The sequence below is a fragment of the Cygnus olor genome, chromosome 19, assembly GCF_009769625.2.
Source record: "Cygnus olor isolate bCygOlo1 chromosome 19, bCygOlo1.pri.v2, whole genome shotgun sequence".
In the NCBI taxonomy this organism is placed as follows: Eukaryota; Metazoa; Chordata; class Aves; order Anseriformes; family Anatidae; genus Cygnus; species Cygnus olor.
In genome coordinates this window covers 9,409,626-9,424,719 of record NC_049187.1, presented here as the reverse complement: position 1 = coordinate 9,424,719, position 15,094 = coordinate 9,409,626, and the positions used below count along the sequence as shown (strand labels likewise).

At 58.9% G+C, this 15,094-nt stretch overlaps 1 protein-coding gene across 8 annotated transcripts in view; it reads left to right on the top strand.

Annotated features, from left to right (window-relative positions):
• KCNT1 (potassium sodium-activated channel subfamily T member 1) overlaps window positions 1–14,563 on the top strand; it is a 68,354-nt gene extending 53,791 nt beyond the window's left edge. For 3 of the 8 annotated variants that reach the window (XM_040531204.1, XM_040531197.1, XM_040531201.1), the window contains 19 exons: window positions 37–100; window positions 189–297; window positions 663–771; window positions 1,494–1,643; window positions 1,803–2,041; window positions 2,953–3,169; window positions 3,684–3,789; window positions 3,869–4,041; window positions 4,269–4,340; window positions 4,636–4,770; window positions 4,975–5,086; window positions 5,498–5,599; window positions 5,700–5,783; window positions 6,177–6,305; window positions 6,577–6,597; window positions 7,414–7,717; window positions 9,168–9,230; window positions 11,662–11,746; window positions 11,848–14,563. In XM_040531204.1, the coding sequence (XP_040387138.1) occupies window positions 37–100; window positions 189–297; window positions 663–771; window positions 1,494–1,643; window positions 1,803–2,041; window positions 2,953–3,169; window positions 3,684–3,789; window positions 3,869–4,041; window positions 4,269–4,340; window positions 4,636–4,770; window positions 4,975–5,086; window positions 5,498–5,599; window positions 5,700–5,783; window positions 6,177–6,305; window positions 6,577–6,597; window positions 7,414–7,717; window positions 9,168–9,230; window positions 11,662–11,746; window positions 11,848–11,968 (2,395 nt within the window). In that variant the 3' untranslated portion in view covers window positions 11,969–14,563. The remainder of the gene's footprint in view (window positions 1–36; window positions 101–188; window positions 298–662; window positions 772–1,493; window positions 1,644–1,802; window positions 2,042–2,952; window positions 3,170–3,683; window positions 3,790–3,868; window positions 4,042–4,268; window positions 4,341–4,635; window positions 4,771–4,974; window positions 5,087–5,497; window positions 5,600–5,699; window positions 5,784–6,176; window positions 6,306–6,576; window positions 6,598–7,413; window positions 7,718–9,167; window positions 9,231–11,661; window positions 11,747–11,847) is intronic. The other 5 variants (XM_040531205.1, XM_040531202.1, XM_040531200.1 and 2 more) reach the window with 4 other exon arrangements.
• The last annotated feature ends 531 nt before the right edge of the window (window positions 14,564–15,094 follow it).

Below are 15,094 nucleotides of genomic sequence, written 5' to 3'. Positions count from 1 at the left end.
CCTGGGTGGTGCACGGGCGCTGCTCTCTGTTTGCAGGATGGACAATGGAGAAGCCTGCTTCATCCTCAGCAGCCGAAACGAGGTGGACCGCACGGCAGCGGTAAGCTGCTTTGTAGTTTGTCCTAGCTACAGAAGTGCTGGGGGAAATAGGCTGCCAGGAGCTAGCCTGTGCTTTGCTCTTCTGTTAGGACCACCAAACCATCCTGAGAGCCTGGGCTGTGAAAGATTTTGCTCCAAACTGCCCTCTCTATGTTCAGATCTTAAAGCCGGAGAACAAGTTTCACGTGAAGTTTGCCGGTGAGTCTGCGGGGCTGTCCTCCATGAGCTGGATGATTTTAGGACCAGCTGATGCTTCCAGGGGGCATCCCATATCCTCAGAGCCCACCGAGGGGTGGGTTTGCAGACCAGGGGTTCAGAGTAGAGGAGGGAGGGAGGTGTATGGAGGGAGGGCCGTGGGTCCCCATCCCGTCTGCAGGGCCAGCATGTTCCCCTGTCCCCTTCCACCACCACAGTGTACTTTTCAGACCCCGGCACCTCTCTGCCCTCCTCGGCACGGCACAAGGCACCGCGGGCTGCTTGGGTTTGCTGCCCCGAAATCTCCAAGCAATGCAAGCAGAGGCAGCCGGTGCCCTAACCCTAACCCTAACTCCTCTTCCTTGCAGATCACGTCGTCTGCGAGGAGGAGTGCAAGTACGCCATGCTGGCGCTTAACTGCGTCTGCCCCGCCACCTCCACGCTCATCACGCTGCTGGTGCACACCTCCCGAGGCCAGTGAGTGCTGCCCATGTGGGGTGGGGGTGACCGGGCACCCACGGCACAGGCAGCGCCGTGTCTGCACCCCCGGGGCTCCTATCTTGGCAAAATACCACCTGAGTCGCAGCCCAGAGTCGTCTTCTTCCAGCCAGAGATTAGTGGTGGGAGGTACTGGGGGCACTGCCTTCGGCGGCAGCCCGGGGCGCACAGCCTGGTTGTTCCTGTGCAGATTGCCTTGCTGGAGGCCAGGAGTAAAACATCTTGTTTGTACTGAGCTGATCCTGCTGGCAGGAAGCTTGATTTACAAACTGCAAGGCTGGAGCCTGCAGGTTGTTTTGCGGGTTTGTATAAAGTGCAGCTGGAAGCAGCTAGGTGGGCCCTGGCGCGGGCCCCTTGCCCCTTAGCCGAGCCAGGACTTGCTGTGCTTTGTTAAAGTGAAATCAAAGAGTTACAAAACATCCTTCCCAGAGCTTCTCGCCCCATGCTCTGAGCTGTTTGCCAACACTGGCTCTCAGCCCTGCCTCCGCCACTCCCCTGGGAGCCCTCATTAAATAAAAAGGCACTTAAAGTCAGAGATCTAAATGAGCTCAGCCTCAGCCTGGAAGTGCTGACAGCTCATCACCGCCACCTCCCCGCTGTTGGACCGGGTGGCAGCCTCAGCACCCCTGGGTGCTCCTGCGGAGCAGGATGGTGCTGTGCCGGCTGCGGCCCCATCCCGGCACGCAGCTCTGTGCTTGCAGGGAGGGCCAGGAGTCCCCAGAGCAGTGGCAGAGGATGTACGGGCGCTGCTCAGGCAATGAGGTCTACCACATCCGCATGGGCGACAGCAAGTTCTTCATGGAGTACGAGGGGAAAAGCTTCACCTACGCCGCCTTCCACGCACACAAGAAGTGAGGACTGGGGGGGTGGCAGGCAGAGCTGGGGTCAGGGACAAGGTGCTGGGAGCAGCACTGGGGCTGGAGGGTGCTTTGAGGTCCCTTCTGCAGGGACGAGGCCCTTGGAGAGGCTTTTCTCTGGCTTTGAACGTCCGCACCACGCTTCCATCACAGGTACGGCGTCTGCCTGATCGGCATCCGGAGGGAGGAGAACAAGAGCATCCTGCTGAACCCCGGCCCGCGGCACATCATGGCCGCGTCCGACACCTGCTTCTACATCAACATCACCAAGGAGGAGAACTCTGCCTTCATCTTCAAGCAGGAGGAGAAGCAGAAGAAGAAGGGCTTTGCGGGCAGGGGCACCTACGACGGCCCGTCCCGCCTGCCCGTGCACAGCATCATCGCCAGCATGGGTGAGTCCACGGGGCCCCCTTCTCCACCCCCTCCCAGATCACCCCACCAGCAAAATACACACAGGTCCCTGCTCCTCGCATCCTGGGTGCTCTCAGCAAGCCCAAAAATCACCATTAGAGCTCGTGATACCCATTGCCATTAAGGATATTTGTCTGCAGAAATCCCCCACGTCCTGGCTGGAAGAATGAATGCTGTTGGCCTCCTCTTAAATCATGTTTATGATTCACAACCCGATGAGCAGCGTGGTTTGCTCTGCAGCGAGTGGTGCAGTTTCTCAAATAAAAAATGCCATGAGTCATTGCTCCCAGCCTGCAGCTGGGAAGACCAAGTTGTGGGGTTGTCCGGAGAGGCTGAGCTGCAATAGCACATTGTACTTCAGGCAAATAATTTATGCATTTATATTCATGAGCAGCAATTTGCCTGATTATCCCACAGCAAGCCACAGAGCACTTTGCTGAGCAGCGCTCGTCAATGTTCTCGTTAGGTGGCTTGTTCGCAGAGGGACTTTTTCAGAAAGTGCAATGAGAGAGAAATTGCCCAAGTGCGAGCGGGTCCAGCCCCACGGCTGCTGGGGGAGGAGGGCACCCAGCCCCGTGCTTGGCTTGCTGTGGAGCTCCCGGCTTTCACACCCATCTGAAAGTAACTATTCGGTGAAGATTCAGATGACAGCCTTGGCTGGGGTTTCCAACTGAGGCCAAAACCTTGATGGCCATGATTAATAATCCATAAATACATCTGGTTTTTAGGAGGTGCTGGAGCATGGGGGCATCCAGCCTCTCTGGTCCATATTGAAGGTCGTGGTTGGGTGGGGTGCTTGGTCCCCCCAGGGCTGACGGGCTCAATGCTTTGCTGTCTCAGCTCCTTCCCCTCCTCATAGAGCGCGCTGTGCTTCCTTCCCCGCCGCGTCCAGGTACAGTGGCCATGGACCTGCAGAACACCGAGTGCCGCCCCGCCAACAGCAGCAAGCTGGCGCTGCCGGCGGAGAACGGCTCGGGCAACCGCAGGCCCAGCATCGCGCCCGTCCTCGAGCTGGCCGACACCTCGTCCCTGCTGCCCTGCGACCTGCTCAGCGACCAGTCGGAAGACGAGATGACGCAGTCGGATGAGGAGGGCTCAGCGGTGGTGGAGTGAGTTGCCCGCGTTCGGTCGCGCCGTCCCTCGTTGCAGAGAGGCACGGACGCTTTTTAATTTGTGCCCATCTTTAAATGAAAATTGCTGCTTCTGGTCCGATCAGAAATGCAAATTGTGATTTCTTAACAGCTGTTAACCGAAAGCAAATCTAAAAATGGGCCTTGAGGTCTTTGCTTCTTTGTATGGCTTAGCGTCCCCCTCCTCTCCTGGAGTTCACTGTCTTGTCTCCCTTGAGCCATGCTTGCTGCTCCTACCTGCTGTGTTCTCTGCCTGTCCTGGGAACATTGCCTATTTGCAATCTCAGGACCCTTTGCATAACAAAAATCGTTCCTAAGTATGTGTCTTTTTAGACATTTCTATCTGATGCAGGAGAGTTTTGCAAAACATTTGCCAGTGGTGTGTATGAGTTCTGGGTCTGTGACTTTAAAGGTTTTTCCAAAGGTCTGAGTGCTGTATTCATGGGAAACTCCCCCTGTGTCCTTACAGTGCTGCAATTTCTCTCTGCTGCAGGTACGTGAAAGGCTACCCACCGAACTCCCCCTACATCGGGAGCTCCCCAACCCTGTGCCACCTTTTACCAGAGAAGGCCCCGTTCTGCTGCCTGAGGCTGGACAAGGTGAGCGGCAGCGCTGGGGCCGAGGCGGGTGATGGCCGGGGGCTGCCACGGGTCCCCGAGCTGCCTCCCCTCCCCGCAGGGCTGCAAGCACAACAGCTTCGAAGACGCCAAGGCCTATGGGTTTAAGAACAAGCTGATCATCGTGTCGGCAGAGACGGCTGGCAACGGACTGTATAACTTCATTGTCCCCCTTCGTGCGTACTACCGGTCCCGCAAAGAGTTAAACCCGATTGTGTTGCTTCTGGACAACAAGCAAGTACTTCTCCGCAGATGCTTTCCATTGCACCGAGCCCTTCCCTGTAGTACCGGGGGCATTTCACACTGCGTGGGGATGGGGCAGGGGAGGCAGCGGCACCGCCAGGGTGCCCCTCGGCCGGTGGTGGGGACACTGCTGTGCACGGTGCTGTGCGCGGTGCTGTGCGTGGCCCCTTACTCCATGCAGCTGCTGACCCCATTGCTTTCTGTTGCTCTCCCTGCAGGCCAGAGCACCACTTTCTGGAAGCCATCTGCTGTTTCCCCATGGTTTACTACATGGAAGGCACGATCGATAAGTAGGTGTTTCTGCCCGTGGCCGTTGTTAATTGCATTGCTGTCTAAAGGCACTGCATTTACCCAGTCCTGACACCTGCATGCTGGGGGGGAGATGTGCCCCCAGCCCCTCACCCTCCCGTCCCATGGGTCAGCTGCCACAGAGCTGACCCCGTCGTGGGTTTCTCGGGTTGTGGAGCACGGCCGGTAGCTGGGCGCTGGTGGCGAGGAGGCGGCTGGGTGCGCGTCGCAGCGCGCTGCCTCCCTGTGTCCTTCCCAAGGGCTGACCCCGCGCTCTTCTCTTTGGGGACTGCCCAGCCTGGACAGCTTGCTGCAGTGCGGCATCATCTACGCCGACAACCTGGTGGTGGTGGACAAGGAGAGCACGATGAGCGCGGAGGAGGACTACATGGCCGATGCCAAGACGATCGTCAACGTCCAGACCATGTTCAGGTGGGGTGGGCAGTCACGGCCGAGCCCAGGGGGTGCAGGTGCTGCAGGGAGAGGTCACAGCAGCACGGGGAAGACACAAATCTATCCCACTATTTCTGATCTCAGAAGGGCATGGGGGAGGTTTGGTTTTTCCTCAGGCTGTACATGCAGGCAGTCCCTCGCTTCTGAGGCGGCCGCTGGACCACAGGTCTCTTCCCATCGCAGGCTCTTTCCCAGCCTCAGCATCATCACGGAGCTGACCCACCCCTCCAACATGAGGTTCATGCAGTTCAGAGCGAAGGACAGTTACTCGTTAGCCCTTTCCAAGCTAGAAAAGGTAAGGGAAGGGCTTCACTTCCTGGGAAGGCAGTGCTGGGTGCAGGGATGCTGAGCAGTGGCCTCTGGGCTCTGACTGCAGCGCAGTGACTGTGCTGAGGTCTTCTGGCAACGGGGAAATGCCCCTAAACCACACACTGAGGCACATCATAGCGCCACATCCAGCCTGTGTCCGAAAAAAACCAAACCGATGATGATGTCTCACACGTTTCCATGGAGAAAAATCCCTCTTTCACCCAGCGTGAGGGATGCTTCCCCACCTCCCTGCTGGCACCCCCAGAGATGCTCAGCTGGTGTCCTCCCATTCGCACCACATGTGGGGGAGGCCGTGGGGTTTTGCTACTCTAAATGCCCTGGGAGGACGGGAACAAAATCGCACCAAGGGCGCTCCCCAGACCCCTTCTGCTTCCAGAAAGAGCGCGAGAACGGCTCCAACCTGGCCTTCATGTTCCGCCTGCCCTTCGCGGCCGGCCGGGTCTTCAGCATCAGCATGCTGGACACGCTGCTCTACCAGGTGAGCGCCGCGGGAGCCCGGCGGCGGGGGGCAGCGCGTCCCCCTGCGAGTGCCCCTGCAAACCTTTTCCCCACCTTCCTGCCCAAATGTCTCCCCGCAGTCGTTCGTGAAGGACTACATGATCACCATCACCAGGCTGCTGCTGGGCCTTGATACCACGCCGGGCTCCGGCTACCTCTGCGCGGTAGGCGCCAAGGCTGTGCATGCAGGCATTGGGGGGTCCCCTTCTGGGGGAGCGGGGTGGGGGGCAAAATGGAGCAGAACGGGGCAGCTCATTGCTCCCAGCATCGCGTGTGGGCAATCTCAGGGCTCCCAGAGCCCCCAAAGTCATACAACCACAGGATCATTTAGGTTGAAATGGACCCGTAAGATCCCCAAGTCCAACCACCTCCTAACACGGCCATGTCCACCTCTGAGCCATGTCCCAAGCCCCACAGCCGTACGTCCTCCTTTCGGACGGGAGCTGCCCCTGATCTTTTTGAGGCTTCCTTTCGGGTCTGGCATCTCTGTGCCTGGGGGAAGCCCAGACGCAGCCCCAGGCGCTGACGGCGGTCGCTGTTTGTGCTCTGCTGCTCAGATGAAGATCACGGAGGACGACCTGTGGATCCGGACGTACGGCCGCCTCTTCCAGAAGCTCTGCTCCTCCAGCGCAGAGATTCCCATTGGCATCTACCGCACGGAGTCGCACATGTTCGCCACCTCTGAGGCAAGGGGCAGCGGACGCAGGAAGGGGCTGGGGGTGTTCCCGGCCTCATCCACAACTTGGGGGCGTTTCCTGGCTCCTGGGGCTCTGTGCAAATGCTTATATCTGGGAGAGAAGCATCTCAAAGAAGTGCCTGCAGGCGAGCAGGGGTGGCCTTTATCAGCAATCCAGCACATCATGTCATTAAATTCCCAGGGGCCAGGGGATGCTGCACACTGGGGATGCCCATTTCCTGTGCTGACCCGTCTTTCCCCTCTTTTTTCCCCAATTGCAGCCCCACGACATCAGAACGCAGGTGAGTACCATTTGCTCCCAGTCTTTGGGTGCTAGGTCGGTGGTGGGGAATTCCCTTGGGATTATCAGCTCCTCTGCCAGGCCCCCCGCAGCACAGGCGCTGCTCCGTGGGCGATGTTGGGGCTGGTTTGTGTGCACCTGGAGCCCCCCTCACCTTGAGCCCCTCCTGCGGCTCCGGCACGGCCCCGGCAGCCGGGAGGTGTAATTACACAGCACAGGGAGCAGGAGCGAGCCTGGCCCCGCTGTGAATACCTTTGGTTTTGAGCTTTGTAGAAGCAGCTGCAGGGAGCTGGATGCTGACATTTAATTAAATGCGATCCTGTTCGTTCTTAGAGGTGCTTTAATCCACTTTATTCGAAAATTAGTGCTTATCAGCGGGGCTTTCTGTGTCAGATGTGGCAGCGCATCTGCTGCAAGATGTCGGAGAGGAGGACGAGGGCAATTCTGCCACTTGGGCAGCAAAGAGAGAATTGTGCTAGTGGAGATTAGCTAGCAGGCACCCATTATGCCCCATGGCCGATGGTGTTCTGGAGTGCTTACCCCACACCTGCTGCCCATGCAGCTTTAGCAGCACGGAGGTGATGTGCTGGAGGAGCATGGAGGTGGGATCCCAGCCCACCGGAGACGTCCTACCCTGTCAAGAGACAGGACTGGCTCTTCTTACATGGCCAGGGTGCTAAAAAGCAGCCGTTCCCGAGGCAGGCTCCGTCCCGAGGACGGGTCCCGTGGTGCGGGGTGGGCCGGGAGGCAGCAGCCCCCGCACGTGCCCCTGGGTGCTCCGTCACCCTGCTCCCCCCGTCACCTGCCGGGCTTCCAGTCACAGATCTCCATCAATGTTGAGGACTGCGAGGACACGAAGGACGTGAAGGAGCACTGGGGCATCAAGACGAGCCACCACAGGAACTCGTGCTCCAGCGACCAGTCCGAGCACCCGCTGCTGCGGCGCAAGAGCATGCAGTGGGCGCGCCGGCTGAGCAGGAAGGGCAACAAGCACTCCAGCAAGACGGCCGAGTGGATCAGCCAGCAGCGGCTCAGCCTGTACCGACGCTCGGAGAGGCAGGAGCTGTCGGAGCTCGTCAAAAACCGCATGAAGCACCTGGGCCTGCCCACCACCGGGTACGGTAAGTGCCGCTCGGTCGCGCTTCCCTGCAGCAACGCGCCCCGTGGGCTCTGCAGGTAACTCCAGCGTGCCCGAGCCCCATGGATGACGCTGGGGCCCGTCTCCATTTGCAGTCCTGTCCCTTGGGGTGGGCGCACTTCTGGTCAGCTGCCAGCTTTCCTCCTGCACGTCCCGCGCTGCTCCGGGCAGTGACCACCATTCCCAGGACAGCCCCAGTGGGGATCTGAGCCTGCGGATGGATGGGGGGTCACTGGGCAGCCTGTAACACAGAGCCCAGGTTGGCTCAGCGTTTGGCCCGGCAGAAATGGCGTTAAGGAGACACCAAACCCACTGCCCTTATATCAGCAAAACCCAAGAGTCCCACCCCGTAGCGCCACAGGGAGAAGTGACCCCCGGTGGGCTGGTGCAAGGCCCTGGTGTCGGTGTTGGCTCCTCATCCTTCATCAAGCGTCCGCAGAGGGGGTTTCGGTAGCGGCAGGGCCGAGGGCTTTGCTTCATTGCGTGTGACCGCCGTGTGTGTCGCTGTGCGTGCGGCTTCGTGGTGTCGTCAGTGCGCAGGGTCCCTCTGTGCAGCCGCCTTCCTCGTGGGGTCTGCCGCCCAGCACCGCTGCTGGAGCCTGTCTGCCTCCCCGGGCGGGTCCCCGGCCCCCGGTCCCGACAAAGCCCGCACCCCACGGCTTTCTTGGTTCGTTTTGTCCTCTCTTTCCTTCGAGCCATCCTGTGCTGCTGCCTGTCTGCTCCATGCTGGACGAGCTTCCATCGCCACGGCCAGGCCCCCGCGCACGGCGCCGACCCGGGGCCCCCCTGGGGTTTTGCTGCCTGCCGCTGGCTGATCCTTGCAGCCTGCAGGCAACGTGAATGACTGCGGGGCTCTGCAGCGCTGGGTGCTGGGCACTGGGTGCTGGGCACTGGGTGCTGAGCGCTGGGCGCCTCCCCACCCCAGGGCTGCTGGACACGGGGCCTGTGGGAGCAGTGGGGACAGGGCCGCGTGCAGCTCGCAGCGTAGCATTCGCCTCTCTGTGTCCCTAACTGGTCCCCGGAGCTCCTGCGGCTCATCCCGGGAGCCTCCCAGCTCCCTTCGGCTCTGCTTCAGGGCCTGCAGCACGGCTGATGGCACTCGCTGCCTGAAACGCTGCTGCAGGCGGGCAGCTCCACGCAGCTCCAGCACCCCCGGCCCCGCAGAGAGCACGGCAGGGAAGGGCCATCGGTGGGGATGGAAAGCTCCCCGGTCACCCCGGGACAGCGCAGGGACATGACGTGTCGCCTGCCAGCCTGGACGCCGTGGTGTTTTGGAAGAACACCTTGCTGTGCCTGCTCTCCCCTGCCTTGGTCTTTTGCTCATTTAATTGCTGAAGTGCAGGAGCTCGTCTCTAATATTTGCCGAATCATGGCTTGCTGACCTCTCTCTCTCTCTCTGTTTATGTCTGTGCCTTTCCCTGTATGTTCTGTAGAGGATGTAGCAAATTTAACAGCCAGTGATGTGATGAATCGGGTAAACCTGGGATATTTGCAAGGTAATGCTCTTTCCCTGGGAGTCACGCGTGACTCACGGCGTACAGCGTCCAACAAGATCATGCCAGCTAAGCCCAATCCACACCCTTGCCGTTTTTCACCTTAGATATTCGAGCCTTTCACACACTCATTTGTTGGGTGGAGGTGGAAAACCAAAGACCGTCCTGCAGCTGCGGGGCAGATGCAAGGCTCTGTGAAGTCAGGAGACAAACAGCACAACTTCCCTAGCCGAATTCTTGCAAGGAAGTCACAGCCTGCAGCTGTCATTAACAGCCACCTCCTTGCATTGCTCTGCAAGTTGGTGTTGATCTGTAAAACCAGAGGCATTTCTAGGAGGGGATTTTGGGCTCCTGGTGGGCAAACCAGCGCCACGTGCGCTGGGGATGGAGCAGGACAGCAGAGTGCGGCCGCTCGCCTCCGTGCTGCCTGCATCTCGCTCTGAGCTCCATGGCTCTGTAGGGTTTGGAAAGCCCTGCTTCATCCCAGGTTTGTGTTTGGGAGAACACCGTGCTTGGCAGCCCACATGTCCCAGCAGTCACCCCAGGCCCAGCTCGGGGCTGGGAGGGAAAGGTCGCAGGGCAGCCGTGTGGTCCCAGCCCTGCCGTGGGCGGCTCGGCACTGCGGGTCTCATGCTCGGCACACGGCTTCGTGCAGCGGGGCTCAGGAGAGCCTAGAGGTCAGCCACAGCCCAATCGATCCATATTTTAGGCTTCGCTAGCCCACGCTTAAGGTGAAAAGTTGGCATTTTCCTATCAACCGCGTCCATCACCAGAGACCCAGCCCAGCCGTGGCTCATGGAAGCCCCGCTCCAACTCGGTATATTGCCAGCTGCTCTGCGGAGCTCAGACCTCGCTGCTTTTTCCCCCTCCCTCGGCAGCGTTTTGGCTCCGTGAGCCGTGCTGCGGGGTCCTGGCACCGGGAGCCCACCGGGAGCCACCCCCACCAGCACCCGTCTGCAGTGGGCGCATCGCTAGCGTGGGAGCAGGAGCTGCAGATCCCCCCACCCCCCCCCAAAAAAAAAAAACCTACCTGAGGGTGCCGATGGGCTGAGCCCTGCCTGGGTGCAAGGGACACTGTGGCAATATACATGGTGGGTTTGGCAGCGCTGCATGGGGGGGGGGGGGGAAAGGAAAAGGTGCTTCCATGGCGCAGGAGAACCTGCGGTGCCCTGGGGACCCCCGTCACGGCGCACCCCGTGGGTCCCGCGCTCTGTGTGCGCCCCAGCGTCGCCATTCCCCGTCCCCGCCTCGCTGTAAGGCTGAGCACTGGGACGGCCGAGGGCTCTCAGCGGTGGTGGGACCGATGAGAGCAGCAAAGGTGGCCCCTGGGGAGGGGGTGAGCAGCAAAAAGCGGGGGGGGGGAGGCGGGGGTCCATGCACAGACCCTTCCCACATCCCCCTGCCCACCCTGTGCTGGAGGTTTCAGCCTGGACCCAAGCTGCTCCTCGCCCACCGTGCACCACCGAGCACGCGCCCCCATGGAGCTCAATGTGTCCCACTGCTCCCCCAGTGCTGCTCGGGGTGGGGTGGGGGGGGGGGGGTCACGCAGAGCCACCCGTGCCGGCGTCCCGATGAGCAGCCTTGCAGCGAGCCCGTGTCCCGCCGCGCTCATCCCGCCACCCCCCGCGCCCGTCTGTCCCCCGCCATCCCCTTCGTCCTGTCCATCGCACGCCCTCGCTGTGCTCCCGCTGCTACTTGTGTCCCCTGCCCCTCCCTGGTGCCTGCTCCACCCCCCCACCCCCCCATGATCTTGTTTGGTAGCGAAGGGCCCCGCGTGCTCGGGCTGGCGTCGCGGCAGCTTCGTGCCTTAGGGCCGTCCCCGAAGGGCATCGGTGGCTGGGAGGCGCCACGGCAGCGGTGTCCCCCGGGCAGGAGCAGGGAGCGATGGCTGAGCTTAGCGCTCTTGCTGGAGGGTGATAAATTCAGCAGTTCAGCGAGGGAAGGAGGTGGCAAACCGTTGTCGTGGCCCTGGGCGGGGGGGGGGGGTGGTTGAGGTGCCCTGAGCAGGTGCTTGGAGGCGTTGCACTGTACTTAACGCGGCAAAACTAACGTCTTTCCTTTTTTTGCACTAAAACAAGGTAAGACACCTTTACTTATTTCTTTTGGGGGGGGATTTTTAAGTGAAGAGTCTGCGAGTCCCCTGGCTGGGGAGTGGCTGTGGGGCACAGGAGGAGGTGGTGTCAGTATTCGTGGTGCTCGCCAGGCGCAGTGGCACGGCCCTGCAAAGGGACCCACGTGCTGTCCTGGGGACCGGCTGTGACCCCGCTGGGCTGGGGATGCTGCAGGGGGCTGTGGGAGCCGGGGCTGTCAGGTTGTCCTCTGGGGTGTCCACTGGGATGTCCACTGGGGCATCCATCGGGGTGCCCATTGGCACGCCCACCAGGGCACGGTGCCGGCCCCGCTCACCCTACCATCCCCTTCCCTCCCCTGGCAGACGAGATGAACGACCACCAGAACACCTTGTCCTACGTCCTGATCAATCCTCCCCCGGACACGCGGCTGGAGCTCAACGACATCGTGTAGGTGCCACCCACCAACCCCCAGTCCAACCCCCAAATTGGGGTCTCCACGCACGGGGCTGAGGTGCAGCCCTGCAGCGCGCCCGGTTTCTGCCCCGCAGGTACCTGATCCGCTCGGACCCGCTGGCGCACGTGGCCAACGACGGGCACAGCCGCAAGAGCAGCTGCAGCAACAAGCTGGGCCCCTGCAACCCCGAGACGCGGGACGAGACCCAGCTCTGAGCACACCCCCGGGGCTTGGGGGCGAAGGGAAAGGAAGGGAAAGGAAGGGAAGGGAAGGAAGGAAGGAAGGCTGCTGCCCCGCGCTGGAGCCGGGCGATGCCCAGCCTGGCTGAGAAATGCCCCGGAGGGACGGGACAGACGGACAGACGGCCAGCTGGCAGTCACCCGCGTGGGTGTTTTTAACATTTTGTATGAATACCGCAACTAGTGAGAACGTCTTCGCTGGTGCTGGTGGGATGTGTCAGAAACCACAACTGAGGCTGCTCAGCAGGAGGATGCAGGTCGTTTGCAATTTTTGGGGCACGGTTGGTACAAGAGAAGCCACCCTGTGCTCATCCTGCTCCTCTTTTGCCAGACATCCCTGAGGGATACCCAAAATGTGGCTCTTTCACCCCGGTGTTCCCCCTGTCGGCTTGCTGGGTGCTGCCGGGAGCTGCGCGGAGGCGCTGGGGAGGACGTTGCAGCCCCCTGCAGCGCTCTGGCGGCATCTCCAGAAACCAAACCACACCAAAAAGACAAAAACGGACCCAAAGCTGTGCCAGACGTCTGCCACGGGCCTTGTCGCATGTGCCCAGGCGTAGCCAAACACTGGCTCCAGCGGCTGCCACGCCGGGTGTCGCGGTGGCTCTTGGCAGGGTGCGTGATGCTGGCACCGGCCACTGCTCCTGGGGCTCAGCACCAAAGGCACCGAGGGCAGGGATGTGTCCCCATGCTGCCCCTTCCCCTTGCCCCCATTCCCAGGTTCTCGCAGTGCTGTTTGTACCCAGACCCCGCATGCCAGCGGCTCCTGCCCGCGGTGGCGGTGCGTGGACGCACAGCCCGGCCTCGCCGCGGCACCGCGCTGCCGCCCGCCCGCCCCGGCTGAGCGGCACAGACCTCTGCAGCAGAACACGAGATGTATTTTCCATCTATTTTTGCACACTTTACAATGTTGACGTGTAAAGGTTTTCTTTGACTGCCAAGTAAATAACCGAGTTGGTAACTTTATATACTTTTACATTCATATGTTAAAACTTAAATGTGATTTTTTTTTTTTTTTAATTTTTTTTTTTTTTTGGATGAGAAGCCTGTAAAGCACAATGTGGCCATGCCATCCCGGCAGCATCCCAGTCGCTGCCAGGTGGGTGGGCTTTTGCCGTTACCATCTGCCAGTCCTTCTCCATGACACAAAATAAAAGCTGTTTACAAAAACCTGATAAAAACTGCGGCACCTCGCAAAGTGGGTTGAGACTGGACAGACCTTTGTGGCACCTGAAAAAGGAGGAAAAATTCCAGTTCTGTGCAAGCTGTTGGAGGTCTTTGGGAGGAGGAAAAAAAAAAAAAAAAAAAAAAGGCCAGCTGGTAGTCAATAGGACTTCTGCATGCTGATGGTTGGACGGGCTCTGGGCTTGGGCTTTTTGTAATCCTAATTTTTGCTGGTTTGCTGGCCATGAGGCCCTGCACAACCTGCAGCCAGGCAGCCCTGCCCCTTCCCCTGCGCTTAGACATGGGCACAAACAGAACCATTTCTGATGCTTTTTACTTTTTTTTATTTGTTTGTTTTTAACTTTTTTTTTTTATCTTGTTGGCTCTGGCAGACACGTTTTATTTATTTCTGTTTGTACCTTGTCATGCCAAAAAATCTGAAAAAGAAAAAGGTTTTGCAGGCTGAACGGCGAGAGCAGCTGGGGGACAGAAGCACGAGGGGGCTGCGCCACGTCAGCCTCGCGATGCTCTGCTACCGCCAGAAGTGGTGCGGTTGGGTGAGCCTAGGGAAGAGCCCGAAGAGTTTCCAGCCCTGCTTAGCCCCTGGGGACAGCAGAGCAAAGCAGAGCTACGAAACCAAAACACGACGTGGGTGATGTGATGCTCCACGTGCTGACCCCCCTCGAAGGGACCGTCCTGTGTCCGGCTGCGGTGTGTGCGGGGCCAAACGCCCCCCTGGTCGGCTCAGCAGAGCTGTGTGGGTCATCCGCAGCCCCACGGCCCCAGGTTCAGCCACATCAACCCTCCTTAAACCCTCCTAGCACGGCGGGGGAGGCTGCAGGGGCTTCGTGAGTGTGCCGAGACAGCCGCCCTCACTGTGCCTGTGTGCCACCAATGCTTCTGTTTAATGTATAAATACTGTATTTAAAGAGAAAAAGCTGCGTGTATAAATCCTACTCATTTTGCATACGTTATTTCTATGGTGTAAATTTATAGCTGACATTCTAATGAGATGTTTAAAAAAAAAAAATCCTGTAGATACTTAACTGTGGTCAATGCAAGTCAGAGAACAAATGTTTAATTTTTTTCTAATTCTTTAGACTCGGTTACAATACTAATGTAAAAACAAGAATATTTATTTTTGTAACGGTCCTGGAAACACTGATGCATCAAAAAGAGTTGTTTCTGCTTATAAAAGGGCTGTCGTAGAGGAGCAAGCACTGATGAAGTTGCACTCTTCAGTGGGTTTGCGTGCTCTGGTGTGCGGCGGGTGCTGCAGAAGCAGCAAGAAGCAGGAGGTAGGGTGCACGGTGTGATGGCATGCCAGTTTTGCTTAAACCCAGTGGCTAAGCCATAACTCACCACAATACAAATATATATATACACACACATGTTATATATATATGTGTATATATAAAATATATATATGTGTGTGTGTGTGTGTGTGTATATATATATATAAATCAGGTGGTTATTCTCATTTTTTTTTCCAGTTTAACTAGCAAAAAAAAAGATGGCTTAACTATTCATGACCATGTTCCAAGGGATAAGCCTGGGAACAGCCAGCCCAGTCCCTGCAGGTTGTCACAGGTGGCACAGTTTTGGAGAAAGGCCAGCTGGAAACGATAACCAAACGCAGAGCACGTGCTGTGGCTGGCTGCGGATGTGGGGGTTTTACCCCACCTGGGGTGTCAGAAAGCAATCCTAAATCCTGGGGCCACCCGGGGTCCCTGGAGCACCGTGGGCACCCCAGAGCACGTGCAGCTCAGCCCTCCTGCAGCTTCTGTGGGAGAGGAAATGCCCTGCTATTGCTCCCAGTGTTAGGGAATAAACTTAGAAAAATGTAGCTTTCTAAAGGAAATATTTGTGCTTTGACGCGGACACAAAAGGCCCTGGGAACACAGAAATAGGCGAGAGCCGGGTGGGTGCGGTATTTCAGGT